This window comes from Equus przewalskii, chromosome 32 (assembly GCF_037783145.1).
Source record: "Equus przewalskii isolate Varuska chromosome 32, EquPr2, whole genome shotgun sequence".
In the NCBI taxonomy this organism is placed as follows: Eukaryota; Metazoa; Chordata; class Mammalia; order Perissodactyla; family Equidae; genus Equus; species Equus przewalskii.
The window spans coordinates 14,879,471-14,898,989 of NC_091862.1; the positions used below are offsets into that span (position 1 = coordinate 14,879,471).

Below are 19,519 nucleotides of genomic sequence, written 5' to 3' on the forward strand. Positions count from 1 at the left end.
TTGTGCTTGGTAGTCGTATCGATAGTCTTGGCTCAGATAACTGAAGGTCCTGGGTCTAGGGCCATTTCTATTCTCCACCAGTGATTCTTTGCTTTGCCATCCTCGTTCTTTCCTTATTATGTGCTAATCCCACATGTACTTTCTCTACCACGTCTCTGTGTCTTTGCCTGCCCAGTAATGGCTTGTCATGTCTAGTCGTTGCCAGCCACCAAGAGTGTTTCCCTTCTTTCTGGATTTGAATGGACTTCATTTCATAGGGGTCTGTTCTGCGTTCTTAAACTTTTCTGTTTTAATCTCTATTCGAGACTTACGGGCTGCTGCTTCACTTCCAGAAATTGCTATTGAATCTGGTGAATGCCAGTTAGGAAGTGTGCTGTTATTAAACTTCCTTCTTTTCCCCAGCTTTCCTGAGCGGTAATTGACAAATTATAAGATTTTTAAAGTGCACATGTGATAGTTTGCTAGACGTATACATTGTGAAAGGATTCTCCTCCATCGAGTTAGTTAACACATTCATCACCTCACATATTTACCCTTTTGTTTTTATGGTAAGAACATTTACTTTCTACTTTGTTAACTATTTTCAATTATACAATACAATGTTATCAACCATAGTGACCATGTTACAGATTAGATCCTCAGAACTTATTCAATTTAAAACTAAACGTTTCTAGCGTTTACCAACCTCCCGTATTTTGTCCACTCCCTAGTCCCTGGCAACTACTTTTCTACTCTCAGTTTCTATGATTTTTGACTTTTTTAAAAGATTCCTTATATAAGTGAGGCCATGTAGTGTTTGTCTTTCTCTGTCTGGCTTATTTCACTTAGCACAATATACTCCAGGTTTGTGCGTGTTTTCCCAAATGACAGGATTTCCTTATCTTTTTAAGACTGAATAATATTCCAATATATATATATATATCAAATTTTCTTTATCCATTCATTTTTGGACAAACAATTAGGTTGTTTCCATACCTTGGCTATTGTAAATAATGCTGCTATGAATATGGGAGTACAGACATCTTTTCAAGATGATGATTTTGTTTCCTTTGTATAAATGCCCAGAAGTGGAATTGCTGGATCATACGGTAGTTTTATTTTTAATTTCTTGAGGAACCTCCATACTGTTTTCCATAGTGGCTGTACCAGTTTACATTTCCACTGGTGTGATTATACTTCTGACAAAATGAGGCATTATTTCACTTTAGTAAATATTCAGTCTGCCTCATATTACTAAGCATTATATTTTTTCTTTAGAGCAGAAAATTTCAGAACTAGTCAAGATACCACCATAAATTTCTATTCCATTTCTAGCCTTGTTTATTTATTTTAACTGCAATAATAAAATTATAACAAGAATAACAGAAGGATTGCACATAGGGGCTACCCCTTAATCGATATGACTAAGTTCACGCGCCCTGCTTTGGCGGCCTGGGGTTCTCCAGTTCAGATCCTGGGTATGGACCTACACACCACACATCAAGTCATGCTGTGGCGGCATCCTACATATAAAGTAGAGGAAGATAGGCACAGATGTTAGCTCAGGGCCAGTCTTCCTCAGCAAAAAGGGGAGGATTGGTGGTGGATGTTAGCTCAGGGCTAGTCTTCCTCAAAATAAATAAATAAATAAAAGTAATGGATTGCACCAAAAGAAATTCCACCAACTTATCAATTCACTTACACAGTTACATCCACATGTCTGAGGACTGGAAAAGAAATGGAAACATTAAACTATTTCCTGAAAACACATTGCAATTGAGACTTGATTGTGTTTGCAATTACTGTTTTTCAGGCTGCCTTGACTCAAATATACAGTCAATGTCAAAGATACTATCAAGTATTTCAAGCAGCTAATGACTGGCTTGAGGATGCCCATGAAATGCTACAGCTGGCGGGGAATGGCCTAGATGTGGAGAGTGCAGAGGAAAATGTGAAGAGCCACATGGAATTTTTTAGTACAGAGGATCAGTTCCACCACAATCTGGAGGAGCTCCAAGGCCTGGTAGCCAGCCTGGACCCACTCATCAAACCAACTGGAAGAGAGGACTTAGCACAGAAAATGGCTTCCTTGGAAGAGAGGAGCCAGAGGATAATACAGGATGCACATGCCCAATTAGATCTCTTGCAAAGGTATAGACTTGATTTTATTCTTTATATTCCAGTGAAATGGATTTTCACATGGAAAATAGGAATATGCTGATGATATACATTAGCACATAAATTCCTTCTTCTCTTTGAAGTATCTTTAGACATACTGACATCAGAGTTCTGCATGCAATGTGCGATTTTATGTTGCTTATTGACTTTTGTTGGACTTTTTCAAGATGTGCAGCTCAGTGGCAGGATTACCAGAAGGCAAGGGAAGAGGTTATTGAATTGATGAATGATGCAGAAAAGAAACTGTCTGAGTTTTCTTTATTGAAGACTTTTTCCATTCAGGAAGCAGAAGAAAAATTGTCAGAACACAAGGTTGGTGTTGTTGTTGTTTTTAATATCTTTTCACTGTAATTGTAATGGCTCTTTGTAATATGATAGTTCCAGAAACAGGTAAATAAATCTTCATTTCCACCTGGGTTTCTTAAATAAGAAGAAGATATACTTAACCACATTTCATAGCAATTTTAATGTAATTAAATGCTGTCACCTTTTTAGGATTCCCATTGGAAATGCATCACTGGGTTTAAAAAGAGACATGCAAAACAGTTTGCTTCTGATAAGATGTGACAATAAGTTTCAGTAAATACTTTCTGAGGATAACTTACATTAATTAAATAAAATTCAAAACTTAATAACGGAGTCTCACTCATATACCACAGCAATATAAGGTAGAATGTATCATACTTAAATATCAAATTCAGTTCATTTATATTTTTGCTGCTTTTTAAAAATGGGAGAATGACAGCTCAAGTAGCAAATAAACTTTTGTTTTTAATAAATAAATATTCACCTTACCTCTTTAAAAAATCTAATTCTAATTCAGTTAAAAAATAAATGTAAAAGTAAGAGTTACCAGGGGAAAATAAATTTATGTAGGAACATTTCCTTCTGTAGGTAATTTTGGGTTTTACCAAAGTCCATAGAACTTGAGAAATCAATCTCTTCCCCAACCTCCCTTCTTCTCCCCCCACCCCAGGGTTTAGCGTCAGTAGTTAACTCTTTCCACGAGAAAATTGTGACCCTAGAGGATAAAGCTTCACAACTGGAAAAAACTGGAAATGACGCAAGCAAAGCAACCATAAGCAGGTCAATGACTACTGTCTGGCAGCGCTGGAGTCGTCTCCGTGCTGTAGCCCAGGACCAGGAGAAGATTCTAGAAGATGCAGTGGCTGAGTGGAAGAGCTTTAACAATAAGGTACTTTCCATTACTGATGGGCTCAAATTATTGTTTCCTCACTGGCGATAGTGTATTTGAAAAGCAGTATTTTGCTCCTTTTTTGAAGTTGGCCTTATGAAGTAAAAAGCCTGTTTGAAAAATCTCTATTTTAATGACATGAAAACCAAATTATGAAGCATAATGCTATGTACAATTTAGCCCCAATTCAGGGTCCAATTATTTTAATTTAAAAAAACCAAGCAATTAAATTTTGAAAGGAAGACAAGCCCACTTTGCCCCATTTGCTAGGCTCTTAGTGAAACTTTCTCACCTGGCCCTGGAAAAGTACAAAATATTTTGTCTTTGCCATAAAAATGAGCTGGAATTTAACTCATTTACCAAATCCTATATTTAATTCCTTCTATCTTTTAAGTAGAGTTCAATGTTTTAAACCACATCTTCCTTTATGACTCAAAGGCACATATTCATGTTAACTTAAATATTGGAACAGGTTTTCATTTGTCTGTTTAGTTTCCAAAAAAAAAAACCTTTTTCTATGTTGTGCAGTTTCTGATTGCCTTGATATTTTAAGGTTAAATCTTTAAACCCAGAATTATAGAGGTGGTCTTTCTTTTCATGTTAAGAAGTTTATTCAGGTTTTAGTTTCCCAAAATTTAGAATGTATACCATCATCTTTAATGTGTTTCAATGCGTTAGTGTCAGATGTGACTTCTATTGGAATTTTCATTTTTTTTTCAGTTTATTTATTTTTGAGCTTCATCATCTGTTCATTCATCATCAGGTTAAGAAAGCCACTGAAATGATTGATCAGCTGCAAGATAAATTACCAGGAAGTTCTGCAGAGAAAGCCTCAAAAGCAGAACTTTTAACTCTTCTTGAATGTCATGACACATTCGTTGCAGAGCTGGAACAGCAACAGTCAGCCCTCGGCATGCTGAGGCAACAAGCACTGAGCATGCTCCAGGACGGGGCCACGCCATCCCCTGGAGAAGAGCCCCCCATCGTGCAGGAAATCATGGCAATGCAAGATCGGTGCCTGAAGTAATTATACACCTGCTCTCATTCTCTGTTACTAACCTTGGCCATGACCCAAGGGAAGAAGAGTGTCGTTGGAGTCTGGGGTGCTCCATCATGCTGCTTTAAAAACGTGGGGATCTGTTCCCATCATCTCTGCTTTCATTTTTCTTAAGTGTTCAATCATTTATCTGACAAATACGTATCTAGTAGTATTTAGAAATATAGTGATGAACAAAACAGATTCAATCTCTACCTTTATAAAACTTACAGTCAAGCAGCAGAGACAAACAACTAATGAAACCATTTAGGTTGAGCATGGAAAGAGTGCTAAGAGTATACAAAGCAGAGGCAACTAACCTAGGAGAGGACTCCCTGAAGGCTTCCCTTCAGAAGAGAGATTTAAGCTGAAGACTGGGCACGCGTGAGCTAGACAGTGATGCGGGAGGAGAGTTCTGCAACCTGGGGGATAGCACATAAGAAAGCTTGAAAGTAAGCATGTCACTTTCAGGGAATTGTTGGGTGATGGAGCAAATCGTGAGAAATGAAGCTTGAAAGGTAAACAGTTGAGAGCTATTGAGAGCTTAGTTTTGATAAAGCTTGATAACTCATTGTCTAAATTGGGTAACAGAGATTTGAGCAAGGATGATGCCAAAATTCAGGTAAATAATAGCCATTAAGTGGTAGTGAACTTAGTAGAAAGAGAAAGTTAATCTGAATGATATATAACCAGCCTGATTCACTTATTGGGCAAGAAAAGAAATGTCAAGAGATAATTTAACTCCTCTGTTAACTAATATTACTCAAACATATCCTACATTCACCCCCTCACTTATAGATGAATTTAGGATAACCTGACTGCACTTATTTCAACTTTTTTACCAAATTTATTTCAATTCAAATAAAGACTGACATTTCTGATGTTGAACATTATCAACTGTAAAATTTACGAAGCCTGATTCTTTATTTAAAGACTGGTTTCTAATCACAAATATTTCTATTACACATTACATTTAAATGCTGATGATTCTGCATCGTTTGAGTAGACTTCCACAGAGGAAATAAATAACCAAATAATCTCCAAGTTATTTTAGAGAGGAAAATTAATTGTAATTTAGTAGGATAGGAGTGTATCAACTCTCAAATTTCCAGGTATAAATATTTGCTTCATACGATGTATATTCTTCTGTTATACTTGAACTAAATTTGTTACTGAAAATTATCTGGTAGTTTTGGAGAAGTGTCTTTACTTGCAAAAAGTCTGTTTTTGATAATATGATGTCATGTATTAGGGGGTTCCATTCATTTCAAATCCACTTCTGCTTCCTCTCTTCGATGTTTCTGAAGCATGCAGGAGAAAGTGAAGAATAATGGAAAGGTGGTCAAGCAAGAGCTGAGGGAGCGAGAAGTGGTGGAGACTCAAATCAACTCTGTGAAATCTTGGGTTCAGGAAACAAAGGAATATTTGGGGAATCCAACAATAGAAATAGATGCTCAACTTGAAGAACTTCAGGTACGAGACTCTCCTCATTCTCTATACCCATCACTTAAAAAATTGTCCTGATTTTAATTAGACACATTTGTTTATATTCAATGAAGTATTGAATTAAAAGTTTTCAGAAATGTGTTGTATAAAATGCTTTTAGTATTATTTCATGAGACTTTCTTTTGTTCTGTAGAAAGTGGACACGCTTCTTATTCAGAGACTATAGAAAAGTGTGGTTTTAAAAAAAATGTGTTCCTCTGATTCCACACTTAATCATATTTTGATGTACAATACATAGTCTTTTCTCTGTACTCATAAAGATCAATTTCCATGTCAGGTTCCCAGAAGTTTCTTATTTTGATCTTTTCTACAGATTCTACTAACAGAAGCCACAAATCACCGACAGAACATTGAGAAAACGGCTGAAGAGCAGAAGAATAAGTACCTGGGTCTTTATACTATATTACCTTCTGAGCTCTCCCTTCAGTTAGCTGAAGTGGCATTGGACCTAGGAACTATCCATGATCAGGTAAACCTGTGGTCAAGAAAGAGTGCCTGTCCATTCTTTTATAGGCTCAACCCTCTTCTGTGAGTCCTCGATTTTTGCAATCATGCCTTCGTGGAAACAGAGTTAAAAAACAGATTAGTATAAAACAGTAATAATATTAATATTAAATTAGAGGTCTTATTCACAGGCAAGAAACAGATCATCATAGATATGAACAATAATGTCATACAATTAAAGATTATTTATCTGCTTCTCTCACCTTTTTCCACACACATAAAAAAATGACTTGAAGAAACAAACAAAAAAATGATATATTTCATGTATTCAATAAATATTTAATGAGTGCCTACAGTATTCCAGGTACTATTTTAGCTGTTATTTCAGTGCAATAGGATATAAGTAGGTGAAGATATTTGAAGAAACAGAAAATCAAAGTGGAAAAAATAAGATAAAACTAGGCATAAAGTTATTACCCAAAATGCCTGCTGGAGGGTCCCATAATGTCTCCAGAGGAGGGCCCATCAGTCTAATTCTAACTTTTGAACAACCAAGGAAAGGAGTGAAACATATTCCATGTCTATAAATTTTAAAACAAATCTTTGCTATTTCTTTTAACGAAGAGATACATAGTCATTCATAGCAGTATGATCAGAGGGAGATGTCTATCTTAGGTCTCATAAAGAGAACACACTTTCATGTTGTGAAAATAGCTTCAGTAGCATCTGTATGGAAACATAATGGGTTTTTAAGACCTTTTAAGCTAAAGCACAATTTAGCTAAAAGCAGTCTATAAGAGACAAGAAGAAGATATACTCCTAATTATAAAGTACTACGTGAAATGGAAAGTAGCATTGCGTTGTAAAAACTATAAAATTCATACAAATGTGCTGTGTTTTTTGGACTCTCCACCACATGATGCAGAACATTTAAAAAATTTCATTAAAATCCAATTTTACTACATCATGTTTTCGACCTAAACTAAAACGCTTCTTTTCTATTTGAAGCATTTAACTCACCTATTTCGTTTTTCTTCTTAGACATTGGAAGGTCTCTGGGGAAGGTTGACTTGGCAAGTTCAGATCTTTAAAAAAAAGGGCTCAAATTTAAGTTTTCTTTTTCTCTGCAGACATTTCCCTATAATAGAGATGTTCACACAATAATTCCATTTATGTTGACACTTAAAGTAATGAAAATCAAAAACCTACTCTTAAAAGTTACGTGAAAATGATTTTCTACTAAAGAGATTTTTTTTTATTGAGGTATAATTGACATATAACATCATATTACTTTCAGGTGTACAATGTAATGATTTGATGTTTGCATATGTTGCAAAATCATCACCACAGTAAGTCTAGTCAACATCTAACACCAGGGACCGGCCCGGTGGTGCAGTGGTTAAGTTAGCACATTCCGCTTCTCGCCAGCCCGGGGTTCGCCAGTTCAGATCCCGGGTGCGGACATGGCACTGCTTCGCATGCCATGCTGTGGTAGGCCTCCCAGATATAAAGTAGAGGAAGATGGGCACAGATGTTAGCTCAGGGCCAGTCTTCCTCAGCAAAAAGAGGAGGATTGGCAGCAGATGTTAGCTCAGGGCTAATCTTCCTCAAAAAAAAAATCCGACACCATACATAATTACAAAAAAACTTTTTCTTGGGATGAGGACTTTTAAGAACCACTCCCTTAGCAACTTTCATATATGCAATAGAATGTTATTAACAATAGTCACTTTCTTGTACATTACATCCCCAGAATTAAAGAGATTTTGAGACTTTTCATTTGTAGAAAGAAAACATTTCTTTCTTCTCTTTGGTATTTTACTATAAGCAAAAGTATGAATGTTTGTTATCAAATCAAACCAAAGCTGTTAGAAACTTGTAAATGTTAACTCTTCACCTTCCTTTCCATTGGAGGTGCTTAATGCTTTTTTGTCATACTATGAAGATATAATTGGAAAGTTAGGAAAAGAGTTAGATTATTAACAGCTACTTATGAAAAGGTACTTGGAAACAAATCCGTGTGCCTCCAATTATCTGGAAGGTTTTCCATTTTATGAAGAAAAAGGCTTAGAGGAGTTTGTGGGCTCCGGGTCACAAAGTTAGTAAATGGAGAAGATAGGATTCAAGCTCAGCTATCTACACTGCTGTCTATATCATTTTCTATAATGAGTATTCTGTAACTACATCTGATGAGTGAATCACTGTTCCTGCATTTCTTATTCCTTTGCTGAAACAGGAGCAGAAAGAGGTGCAGTGAATGCCTAGAGACAGTGGGAAGTCGGGCTGCATGGAAAGCCATGAGAGCTTGGAAAGTGCATGCGGCTGGTTTGACAAAGCCCACGAATGCCAAAGCAGTGATGATGACCTAAAGTGTCCCTTGTCAACACTGCAAGATTGGAGGTTTTTAGTATCGATTACCCAATTTTAACCACGGTTGGTTTTGCTGTTCTCGTTAATTATTTAGATCCAGGACAAAGTAAAAGAAGTTGAACAGGACAAGGCCACGAGCCAGGAATTCAGCCGACAAATTCAGAAGATAGCCAAAGATCTCACAACAATTCTGACTCAGCTGAGAGCAAAGACAGATAATTTAGTTCAAGCTACAACTGAACAAAAGGTAAGGAAGGAGATGTGGAAATATAAGGGGTGCTAATAAATGAATTAAATATTTTTTGGAGTTAGTTTATTTTGAGGATATAGGAAAAAGAAAAGCTTTCTTGATTAGCAAGCTTATTAAAACCAGAGAGTAAAGGCAGCCAATAAAGAAATTTCACAAATAGCATACATTTATTTATATTGTATAATTTATCATTACAATTGAACTGTATTAATAAATATACATGCGTGTGTGGGTGAGAGAGAAGAGTGTCAAAGGACTAAATAATGATTTAGGAATACGAGTGTATAAATTCCAGAATGAAGGATGTTCTTGGTAGTTAAATCTGTTTTCTCACTGCTGGTGAGTGAAGTGACTAATCCTTTTTGGGTGGGGCAGAAGGAAAATGTTAGCTCTCAGCCTCATAGGAAATAAACAGGAGAGTTACAAAACATCCTGTTCTGCCTTTCTAACCGAGGAAACAGAGCAACCTGATCATAGTAGAATTATTCTTTACAAAAGTCATTTAAAATATAATCCTTCGGATCTTGGAAAACCTGGAGATCTTCATTTGCTGTGGTCTAATGAGCTTTCGTTTTGTGACTATTTAGGTGCTAGGAGAGGAATTAAATGGCTATAATGTAAAGTTGATGGAACTAGATGAAGCAGTACAGAAATTCTCGGAACACAATGGCCAACTGGGTAAGCCACTGGCCAAGAAGATAGGAAAACTGTCTGAACTTCACCAGCAGACCATTAAACAGGCTGAGAGTCGGCTCTCCCAGCTCAGTCAGGTATGTGTTCCAAGCCAGTAATCAAACATCTCTGAGGCAGAAATACAATATTCTGTTCTTCTCTTGTGAAAATAAATGAGAAGATAATATTGACAATGATGAGGGTAATTTAAGTGTAGCTTATTTTGTACCACACCTGTGTTCCTAAGATTTACACATAAACCTGCCTTTATTTTATATCAAACCATATCATAAATTCATTGACAAAGGTGACCATAAATATGGTCTTTTGGGGTGAATATTTTGTAAACTGGAGAAATATTTTGTGAAGTGAATACTTGTTTATTGACATGCTTTATGAAATCAGTTTGGAGTGAATTCAAGTATTAAAGTAAGCTATATATATATATAATAGCTTGCATTTACTTAATTGGTTCAAGTTGCACATCTATCATAATTGTTGAGTTTTTGTAAATGAAATCTATTTTTTCTCAAATCAGGGACAAGTTAAATCAGGATTTGGTAACCAATGGATTATAGTATTGAAACCTGGCATGCTATAATCCCCACTCACTGAGAGTGGAGTATGGAAGGAGGGAGGGATAGAAGGGAGCTAGATGGTGGAAAAAGAAATGAGAGCAAAGAATTCTTTAAAAGACGTTGTTATTCAAGCATATTAAAAACTTGGACTTTATCCTAAAGACACTGGGAAGTCCTTGACAGATTTTCAACAAGAAAATCATTTTTCATGATACCTTTAAATTTCACAGATATTGTAATGATCAGCTCCTAGGATTGTTGTATCCAAGGAGAAAGAGAGAAGACTGAGTTCTAGCTCAAGAAGCAGAGCTTACATTTGTTATCTGAATATTGGTGACTTTTCAGGCAGCATCACATTTAGAAGAATACAATGAAACGCTTGAATTGATTTTGAAGTGGATTGACAAAGCTAAAATCTTGGTACATGGAAAGATTGCGTGGAATTCTGCAAACCAACTTCGGGAACAATACATTTCACACCAGGTAACTTTGGGGAAATTAGTTTTCAAAAGAGTAACTAAGAGAGCAATTGGATTTAACTGGCTGGACTGACAAAATTCAGAGGACCACGGTGTAAAATTATTGTAGGTGCCAGATAAAAAGAAAGCTAACGGAGCTCTAACAACTTGTCCATTTGTTTCGCAGACAGTAGCTACCAAAGAGATTTCCTAACACTGTATAAAGGAATAAATATGCTCCATCTCCCCTAGATTGTCCTTTCCCCAAGACCAAAAATAACCAGTCCTATAGGACTCTTTTTTTTTTTTTTAGCAGCTTCTTTGAAACGATTATGTGCAGGGACATGATGGGAAATTCTTCCCCATGAAGTGATGTAGTGATACGTAGAAAGAGGCTGATGGGAAAACCAAGCTCTGCCATTTAGGGCTGTGTAATTTGGAGCAAACTGCTTTGCTCTCTGAATTTGCTCTCCTCATATATAAGATGGAGATGTAAATTATATTGCAGAATTATTATGAAGATCAAATGGTTTAACATATGTGTAAACATTAAGCGCACTACCTGGCAGGTGGGCGCTCAGTAAGAGCTCTCAGGCCCCCTCCGTCTCAGCCTTCTGCCTGGTCTGTCATCTGCCCTTCCACAGGAGGTAGTGGTCGGCTGGGAATGAGCCATGAGTCTGCATCCCGTGGTGGCCACATTACTTCATTTCCTCTCGGTCATATCATCCAGGAAATTATTTCATCCTTTTATAATTTAGGCTTGAATTAGATACAGCTATCTAATAGTCTTACAATAAAATACAGAATAACTTTTATTTAAGTGACATGGATATCTTCAAGTATTTCAGATTTTTTCTCTTTTATTCTGATTTATGTATATTGATCTCTGTTAAATCCATCCCTTTTGCCATTCCAGTTGACAGGTTTCTAGATCAAAGCCTCATTTTCTCCTTTTTGGAATGCTTTAACAGGCTCTTAATTGGTTCCCCCGCATCTACAGTCTTCTCTAACCAATCTCCCACACTCTTCTCCAGAAATCTTAAACAACTCCAGTCTTCTGCCGGAGGATATGCTTACATATTAACAGACAAGACTTAAGTTACAATTGGTTGTAAACAATGAAAGATTCAACCTCCTTAGAAATCTAGAAATGCAAATTTAAAAGACAGAGAGCATTTGAACTATCAAGTTAACACTATTCTTTAAAAGTTGGTATTTAAGGAAGTGAGAGCTCTCAGACACTACTGGGAGCTCAGCAAAATCTCTTTGAAAAACAATTGGCAAAATATATCATTATCATCAAAATGGTACCAATCTGATCTGTTGATTCGACTTTTTGGACTCTGTACTAAGGCTATAATCCAAAATGTAGAAAATATTGTATGTCGTATTAACAACTATAGTGGAATTTTAAAGAAAACTTAAATATCAGATACTTTTTCTGAGTAAATTTTTGGCTATAATGGGATATAATGCAGTCTTTAAAATGACCGTGAAGCCTTCTATTTTAAATAGTTCCTGCACTGGTTCATTTATTTATTCAACAGACATTTATAGAGTCCTTTCTAAAGGTAGGAATTTTGTTAGGAATTTGGAATACAAAGACTATTCCCTGTGCTTGCCCCAGGGGGTTGTTAATTAAAGGGAGGAAGGAGACAGACAGATCTGGACCATGACAATGCAGTGTGATAAGTGCAGGGATTAAGGGGTCAGGTGCTGAAGGGACCCACTGGAGGATGCTTTACCCAGACCGCGGGGGGGGGGGGGGGGGGGGGTGCGGGGGGGGGGTGTTGGAAAGGAATGTCAGAGAAGCATTCTTAGGAAAAGGTGATACTGGGCTGAGTTCTGAAAGACACACGGCCTCCTTGTTGGGGATAGTGTTTTAGATGAAAACCCTTGTTGAAACCCCAGCAGTGAGAGTGAGGGATGCTCTGGTATGTGGGGGGCAATGTGAGGAGGAGGTCCAGAGGGGAGCTGGAAAGAAGCATAAAAGGTAAGAATAAAGAGATAAGAAAAAGACAGATCCTGAACGCCTGTGAAGGACTTGGACTTGATCCTCAAGTCACTGTGAAGTCTTTCAGAGGTACTCTGAGGTACGGGACATGTTCAGACTTGTCTTTTAAGAACGATGACTTGACTTGGTGGCCTGTGGAAAACACATTGGTGAAGGAAAAATAACATAGGAGGTGGTGTCAGTATTCCACTAGAAAATGACAAGGCCTCTTGTTGGAGGTTGAGGGAAGACCAAATCAAGGAGTATTACTGAGCTAGAATTCCGGACTTGGAGAATTTTGGATGTGGGTGTGGGTGAAGAGAAGGAGGAGCCAAGAATGACCACCATGTTTTTATGACTTGGCTGCTGAGAGGGTTGAACACACTGAGGGACATAGGGAAACAGATATCAGGAATTGGTGGTTGTCTCACATGGAACCTCGGGAGAGAACTCAGCCTGCAGACAAGGTTTTGAGGAGCTCTCCTGTGCTTGCCTTAGGAATTAAAGCTGAGTTTACCCAAAAACAGTGCATAGAGAGAAAATGCATGCATTCTAATGTCAAGTGAGAAAGATGGAAAATTGTAGGTATGTTATGATCTCAATCACCAAAAAAATATACCCAAATGCAACAGCAGTATCTCTTACTTTAAGTTATCTCTGGGGTATGGGATTATGGAATATTTTATTTTTTTATATTTTCAATATTTTCCAAGCTTTACATATATATTATATATATAAGTTATATATAATAAGTAATATATATATATAATGTTATATATATATGACATTCTTTGAGAGGAAAAATGTACTTTATTTTTAAAAATAGGATCTATTGCCTAAGAATAATGTCCTATCTCCTGTTTCTCCTCTTTACACATCAAACACTCCAGGAACTGTACATTTTGTGCTCACTCAACTCTGTGCCTTTGCTTATGCTGTTCCCTCAGCATGAAATGTCTTTCCTCGTCCTCCCCATCTGTCAAAATGGAAACATCCTTCTGACTCAGCTCAGATGTGACTCTTCCAGGAAGCCTTTCCCCATTCTTCCTGCAAGTAGCAGCACATCTCATTTCTGACATCCTTAACCCTTTCTTCTCTTTCACTCTTCTCATATAATGCATATTACATGGTTATTAAACAATTTGTATTATTATTAGTCCTAATAGATGATATTTTCCTGAGTGACGAGGGCTGTGTTTTATTCCTCTTAGGATCCCAAGGAGATGCTACCCCTTTAAAGCAAATGATCAAAGACTTTTTGTTTGTTTGTAATGCTCTTGTCTTTTTTCATTTCTTAGATCAATATGTGCTTAGATCTTAGATACAGAATATGAGAGCTGAACGTCTTTGGTTTAAGTATGAGAAAAGGTAGCCCAGCGACCTGATGAAAGTACCCAATGTGTCAGAGCATCTCCACTGCTGGAGTACTCACGTCCCGACCCTCAGCAGGAGCAGCGTGGGTGGTAGACAGAGCTGAGCCTTAGGGTCCCACACTTAGTGACATGTGGCCTCAGCAAATTATTTACAGCTCCTGAACTTCGATTTCTTCTTCTGTGAAATGAAGATAACAGTGGGTGGGGAGCGGGTGTGAAGGTTAGACACAATAAGACACAGAATCTTCACAGTGCACAGGGGAAGTGTGAATTTCATCTCCTCCTCCCTTCCCAGTCTGATTGTCTTTACCCCACACCATGTCAGTTACGTATACCTCTCTGCCTACCTGTCAATGTCATGAATATTGACAATTCACTCTAGACCATGCTAGAAGAATCGGAAGAAATCCACAACGATCTGGAAGCAATGACTGAGAAATTACAGTGCCTCGCTAGCGTGTACTACACAGAAAAAATGTCTCAGCAAGTGGCAGAACTGGGACGGGAGACGGAGGAGTTGCGGCAGGTGATCAAAATTCGTTTGCAGAATCTCCATGATGCTGCCAAGGTAAAAAAAAAAAAATTAAATTGAAAATCTATCATTAGAAAAAAAATGGTGGTTTTATAGTGGAGATATGATGCTCACCTCTGATGTGCCTTCTTGACTGGTGTTAGTCTTCACCTGTGACTTGGGACTTCAAATGCTTATGTTATGTATTGACATTCATACTGCTCTTATTGGGGCTGGCCTGGTGGCGCAGCGGTTAAGTGCACACATTCTGCTTTGTTGGCCCGGGGTTCGCCAGTTTGGATCCCAGGTGTGGACATGGCACTGCTTGGCAAGCCATGCTGTGCTAGGCGTCCCACATATAAAGTAAAGGAAGATGGGCACGGATGTCAGCGCAGGGCTAATCTTCCTCAAAACAAAAACAAAAACATACTGCTCTTATTCTACAGGATATGAGAAAATTTGAAACAGAGCTAAAAAACTTACAGTTTGCTTTGGAGCAAGCCCAGACAACCCTGACCTCTCCAGAAGTTGGACGCCTTAGTCTCAAGGAACAACTCTCTCATCGACAAGTAAGGAAAAATAATTTGGGAAAAAGGAGTGGGGAGCTATATTTTTAAGAGAGGATAGTTAGGAAAAATGATTTCTAAACTCAGTTATAGTCTTAGCCCTATATGCATTATTTAAAAAAAATATTCCTGGGAAAATGCTTATAACTTGTGAGAGCTGTAATTTCGTAAATGTCTCTTGCTTATGAAATAAACTATTAAAATACAAAATTGTAAAATATATTATAGAATATAAAATGTGAACTTGAACTTTCAGCATTTGCTGTCTGAGATGGAGTCACTCAAGCCAAAGGTCCACGCTGTGCAGATCTGCCAGAGCGCGCTCCGGATCCCAGAGGATGTGGTCACCAACTTGCCGCTCTGCCACGCTGCTCTGCACCTGCAGGAAGAGGCCAGCCGGCTTCAGCACACAGCGATCCAACAGTACAACATCATGCAGGCACGTGCTGCTGGGCCAGCAGAGCATAGCAAATGAGTCATGGGCTTCTTTTCTTAGCATTGTGTGGGCTCAGCCGTCAAAACACAGCCAGAGTGTTAAATCTGACAGATTGTTGTGGTTATGTAAAATGAGGAGATGGGATGCTATCGTTTGGATCACCCACAAAAGGCTGGGGAAAGCTCTCTAAAAAATATCCTTTGGTGAAAACTATCTTTTAGCAATATTTTTTTAATGAGGAACTACTTATAAAGTTTAATTTTATATTCAATTGTCTATTTTTATCTCTTATTATTCACCTGAGAATCATCTAGAACCTCATAATATGATTTTATTGGTAGCATATGTTACAGAATTTTTTTTCAAATTTCAGCTTATTGATGCACTCAGTGCATTTTCTTGCCTGAGAAATACATTCAAGTGTAATTCTCAGTCTCTTCACCTAATAAGAGAAGAGTCATTTACTAGGTAGAAATGACGCTATTTACCTCGTATCTTCTTTGAACTAATATTTCATCTGCTTTATCCAAAAACTGCGTACATATCCTCCTATTAAATTGCTAATGGTCTTTTTGGTCAGCTATCCTTGCTCCTTGCGTTATCCTGTAATTTGTTAAACAGTAAATTGCTGAGGATAGAAGTCATACTTAATTCATTTTTTTTATCCCATACTCCAGTCCTTAGGTGATGACTTATGTATATATTTAGCACTTCTTAGATGGAAAAACGAAGCAATCATGTTTTTCATACTGCTTCCCACTGTGTTCTGACCATGGCATTGCCACCTATAGGACAATACAAATAGGGAGATGAGAGAGGATGTAACAATTTAACTATTTTGAGTCCATCCATAATCTTGGCAAAATATTTTAGAGAGGAGGCTCTGAAATATCAGAGTAAAGCTGAGGATTTGAATCATCTAGTGATTTTACCCATCATTGCTTTATTTCCTAGACGTACAAACAGATAGGAGTTAGTGCTATAGGCTGGCAGACAGCAGCAGAGAGTCACTCACACGGTTACTGAGATAGATAATCATGTGTTTTGTTTTGTTGTTTTTTAAAGGAGGCTGCGGTGCAATATGAACAGTATGAGCAAGAAATGCAGCACCTGCAGGAGCTTATCGAAGGAGCTCACCGAGAGATTGAGGACCAGCCTGTGGCCACCAGTAACATCCAGGAGCTGCAGGCCCAGATTTCTCGGCACGAGGTGAGACAGCAATACAGGCAAATGACGAGGACAGGTTTCTAGCAATTGAAGGAGAAAGGTTCCCCCTGTTTGGCACATAACGTGTTCAGTTCTCGGGCAGCCTCTTTGCCTATCTTTGCATTTTGAGGGCTATTTATACTGATCCTTTTCAAGACTCAGTACCATGAATCTTCTCCTTGATTCCAAAACCTCTTTACACATTATTCATGTCATATCTCAACCAAAACCGTCCCACTGTCTCCTGCACCCTGAATTCTCAGTTAATACACTAAAACATAGTCTACTCTCTGTCCTGAAAGCCTGCAAGATACTGCAATGCTCAAAGTCTTGCTATGTTGATCACCCTCTTTAAAAAGAAGGGATATTTCATATTAAAAAGAAAATCATTTGCTCTTTCAAGTATGGGTCATTTCAGCTCCTTTCATCAAAGTCAGCAAGTGGTCCGCATTGTTTGTTTTGCTAGTTTCCAGATGGCGCCTGGTATCTTCCGTATTGTCAAGTATGCCTTCTTCCTTGTTCCTTTCACATCGTCATGACCTCATGACCTGGACCCCCCGGGTGCAGACGTGGTCTCAGAGCTCATAGATCTTAAGTGTTGGTGCTCATTGACTTAGCAGTGAGTTTCCTTTCCCAACCTGTCAATTCCTACATAGGTTACATTTACTCTTTCCCTTGGGGGCTGGCTCATAGCCTCATGAATAATGGTGTCTTCTCTGTGCCGAGGATGGACATGTAGTTTTTCCCTCTGTTTGCTCTATTTTAACTCTTTTGTCATAACAGCAACAAACTATTTTTCTAAACAAAATTTCATAGTGAGATTCTCAGAAGTTTCAATTGTTGCTTCTTAAGGATGGAAAATCTCACTACATCCCTCTCCAGATGCAACTCTTTAATTTTTGATACATCCAATGCATCAATCACTTACATTTATATATGATTTACAAAATAATGTAAATAAATATCCCACCTACATTTACTCCTACACTGTAGATATCATCCATGTTAACTATTTCTTTCTCTTATGCCATTGGGCAAATGAAAGTATGTTATACAAACATTTGAAACTACTATTTATATAACACACATTAGATTATATATTACAAACTTATATTGAAACTATTTTTAATCTCATTTTGTAAGAGCCAGAATTTTGTTGTAACAACTTTTCTATCATAATACTGAAAATATTTTTTTAATCTTGTCTAGAATAACAATAATTATCATTACTACAGTTTTTAAAAACAATTTACAAGGGAGTTTTACATTATCTATTATAAGAACCCGTGAGGTAAGGATTTTTGCTTATCATGTCATTTTACTGATTAGAGAACAGAAACTAATTTTTTCAATGACTGTCTGAGCTCCCAAATTTAGTAACTGATAGAAACCGGAATCGGATTTATTTTTATTTTATTTATTTATTTATTTATGAGGAAGATTAGCCCTGAGCTAACTACTACCAATCCTCTTCTTTTTTTTTGCTGAGGAAGACTGGCCCTGAGCTAACATCCATGCCCATCTTCTTCTACTTTATATGTGAGATGCCTCCCACAGCATAGCTTTTGCCAAGTGGTGCCATGTCTGTACCCAGGATCTGAACCTGTGAACCCTGGGCTGGTGAGAAGCAGAACATGTGAACTTAACTGCTGCGCCACCGGGCCGGCCCCCAGATTCCAATCTAGTATCTTTGGCTCCAAATTCCACAATATTTCCAGTGTAGCAGAAACTATTTGGGCTATCTCATTGCACAGAAGAGAAGAATGATAGTTCAGGAGAATAAATGACTTGCTCAAGGTCGCAGAGCCAGCTCTCAGCACAGTCAGCTGTGAACTGTCCTCCTGGCTCAGTGATCTGTTCACTTTGTCACATTTTCTCCTCCCTGTGCTAAATATCAGTGTTGATATTTGTTGTTTTGTCACATGATCTAGAAAACATTTTCATATTCACGATGAGGTAGTTCTGTGTGAGCTTCATTGTATGTACAAAACAAACACAGGAAGGAAAGTGCCGAGGAGAAAGAGCCTGATTTATGATAACAGAAAAGTTTGGAAGAATGCTTTTTCCTGCATTTTCAATCTGTTTTAATGGAATTTCAATCTTGAAGTGAGCCTAGTTTCGTATGGACAACTTTAACTCAAAAACAACTGATCATTTATTCATTTCTAAGGAATTCACATTTTTCAGTAATTTTTCAAAGGTTGCATTTAATTTGAAGAAAATTATCTTTTTTTTCTTTTCTTTTTTTTTTTTTTGAGGAAGATTAGCCCTGAGCTAACATCTGCTGCCAATCCTCCTCTTTTTGCTGAGGAAGACTGGCCCTGAGCTCACATCCATACCCATCTTCCTCTATTTTATATGTGGGATGCCTACCACAGCATGGCTTGCCAAGCAGTGCCATGTCCACACCTGGGATCTGAACCAGTGAACCCCGGGCCGCCAAAGCAGAACGTGCACATTTAACTGCTGTGCCACCGGGCTGGCCCCTGAAAAAATTATCTTGCCACTTTGAAATCATAGGAAAGAGTACTCAGACTCTTTGTTTTCCACCTGACCCTGAAGGCCTCCTCCACAGAGAGTGGCTTTCCTCAGAATGGCCTCTGCACCTGAAATTCCCACCTTTATACTCATCTTTTATCATCATTTTCAGAAATATCCAGTAAAAACTAAAAATACAGATGCTTCCTGAGAACGGAGAACACATTAACCCATTTGCACTCCATTTTAATTTAGTGGATTTGACCACCAACCCGCAAAGGCGATGGGAT

General features: G+C 37.8%; 1 protein-coding gene across 2 annotated transcripts in view; it reads left to right on the plus strand.

The window, feature by feature from the left end:
• The window catches only part of SYNE1 (spectrin repeat containing nuclear envelope protein 1), a 443,793-nt gene that overhangs the window by 258,133 nt on the left and 166,141 nt on the right, over window positions 1-19,519 (plus strand). For both annotated transcript variants that reach the window (XM_070603011.1, XM_070603013.1), the window contains 13 exons: window positions 1,793-2,130; window positions 2,325-2,469; window positions 3,134-3,352; window positions 4,116-4,375; window positions 5,696-5,861; window positions 6,208-6,363; window positions 8,803-8,955; window positions 9,546-9,728; window positions 10,554-10,691; window positions 14,415-14,600; window positions 14,990-15,112; window positions 15,366-15,548; window positions 16,611-16,754. In XM_070603011.1, coding sequence (XP_070459112.1) covers window positions 1,793-2,130; window positions 2,325-2,469; window positions 3,134-3,352; window positions 4,116-4,375; window positions 5,696-5,861; window positions 6,208-6,363; window positions 8,803-8,955; window positions 9,546-9,728; window positions 10,554-10,691; window positions 14,415-14,600; window positions 14,990-15,112; window positions 15,366-15,548; window positions 16,611-16,754 — 2,394 coding nt within the window. The remainder of the gene's footprint in view (window positions 1-1,792; window positions 2,131-2,324; window positions 2,470-3,133; window positions 3,353-4,115; window positions 4,376-5,695; window positions 5,862-6,207; window positions 6,364-8,802; window positions 8,956-9,545; window positions 9,729-10,553; window positions 10,692-14,414; window positions 14,601-14,989; window positions 15,113-15,365; window positions 15,549-16,610; window positions 16,755-19,519) is intronic.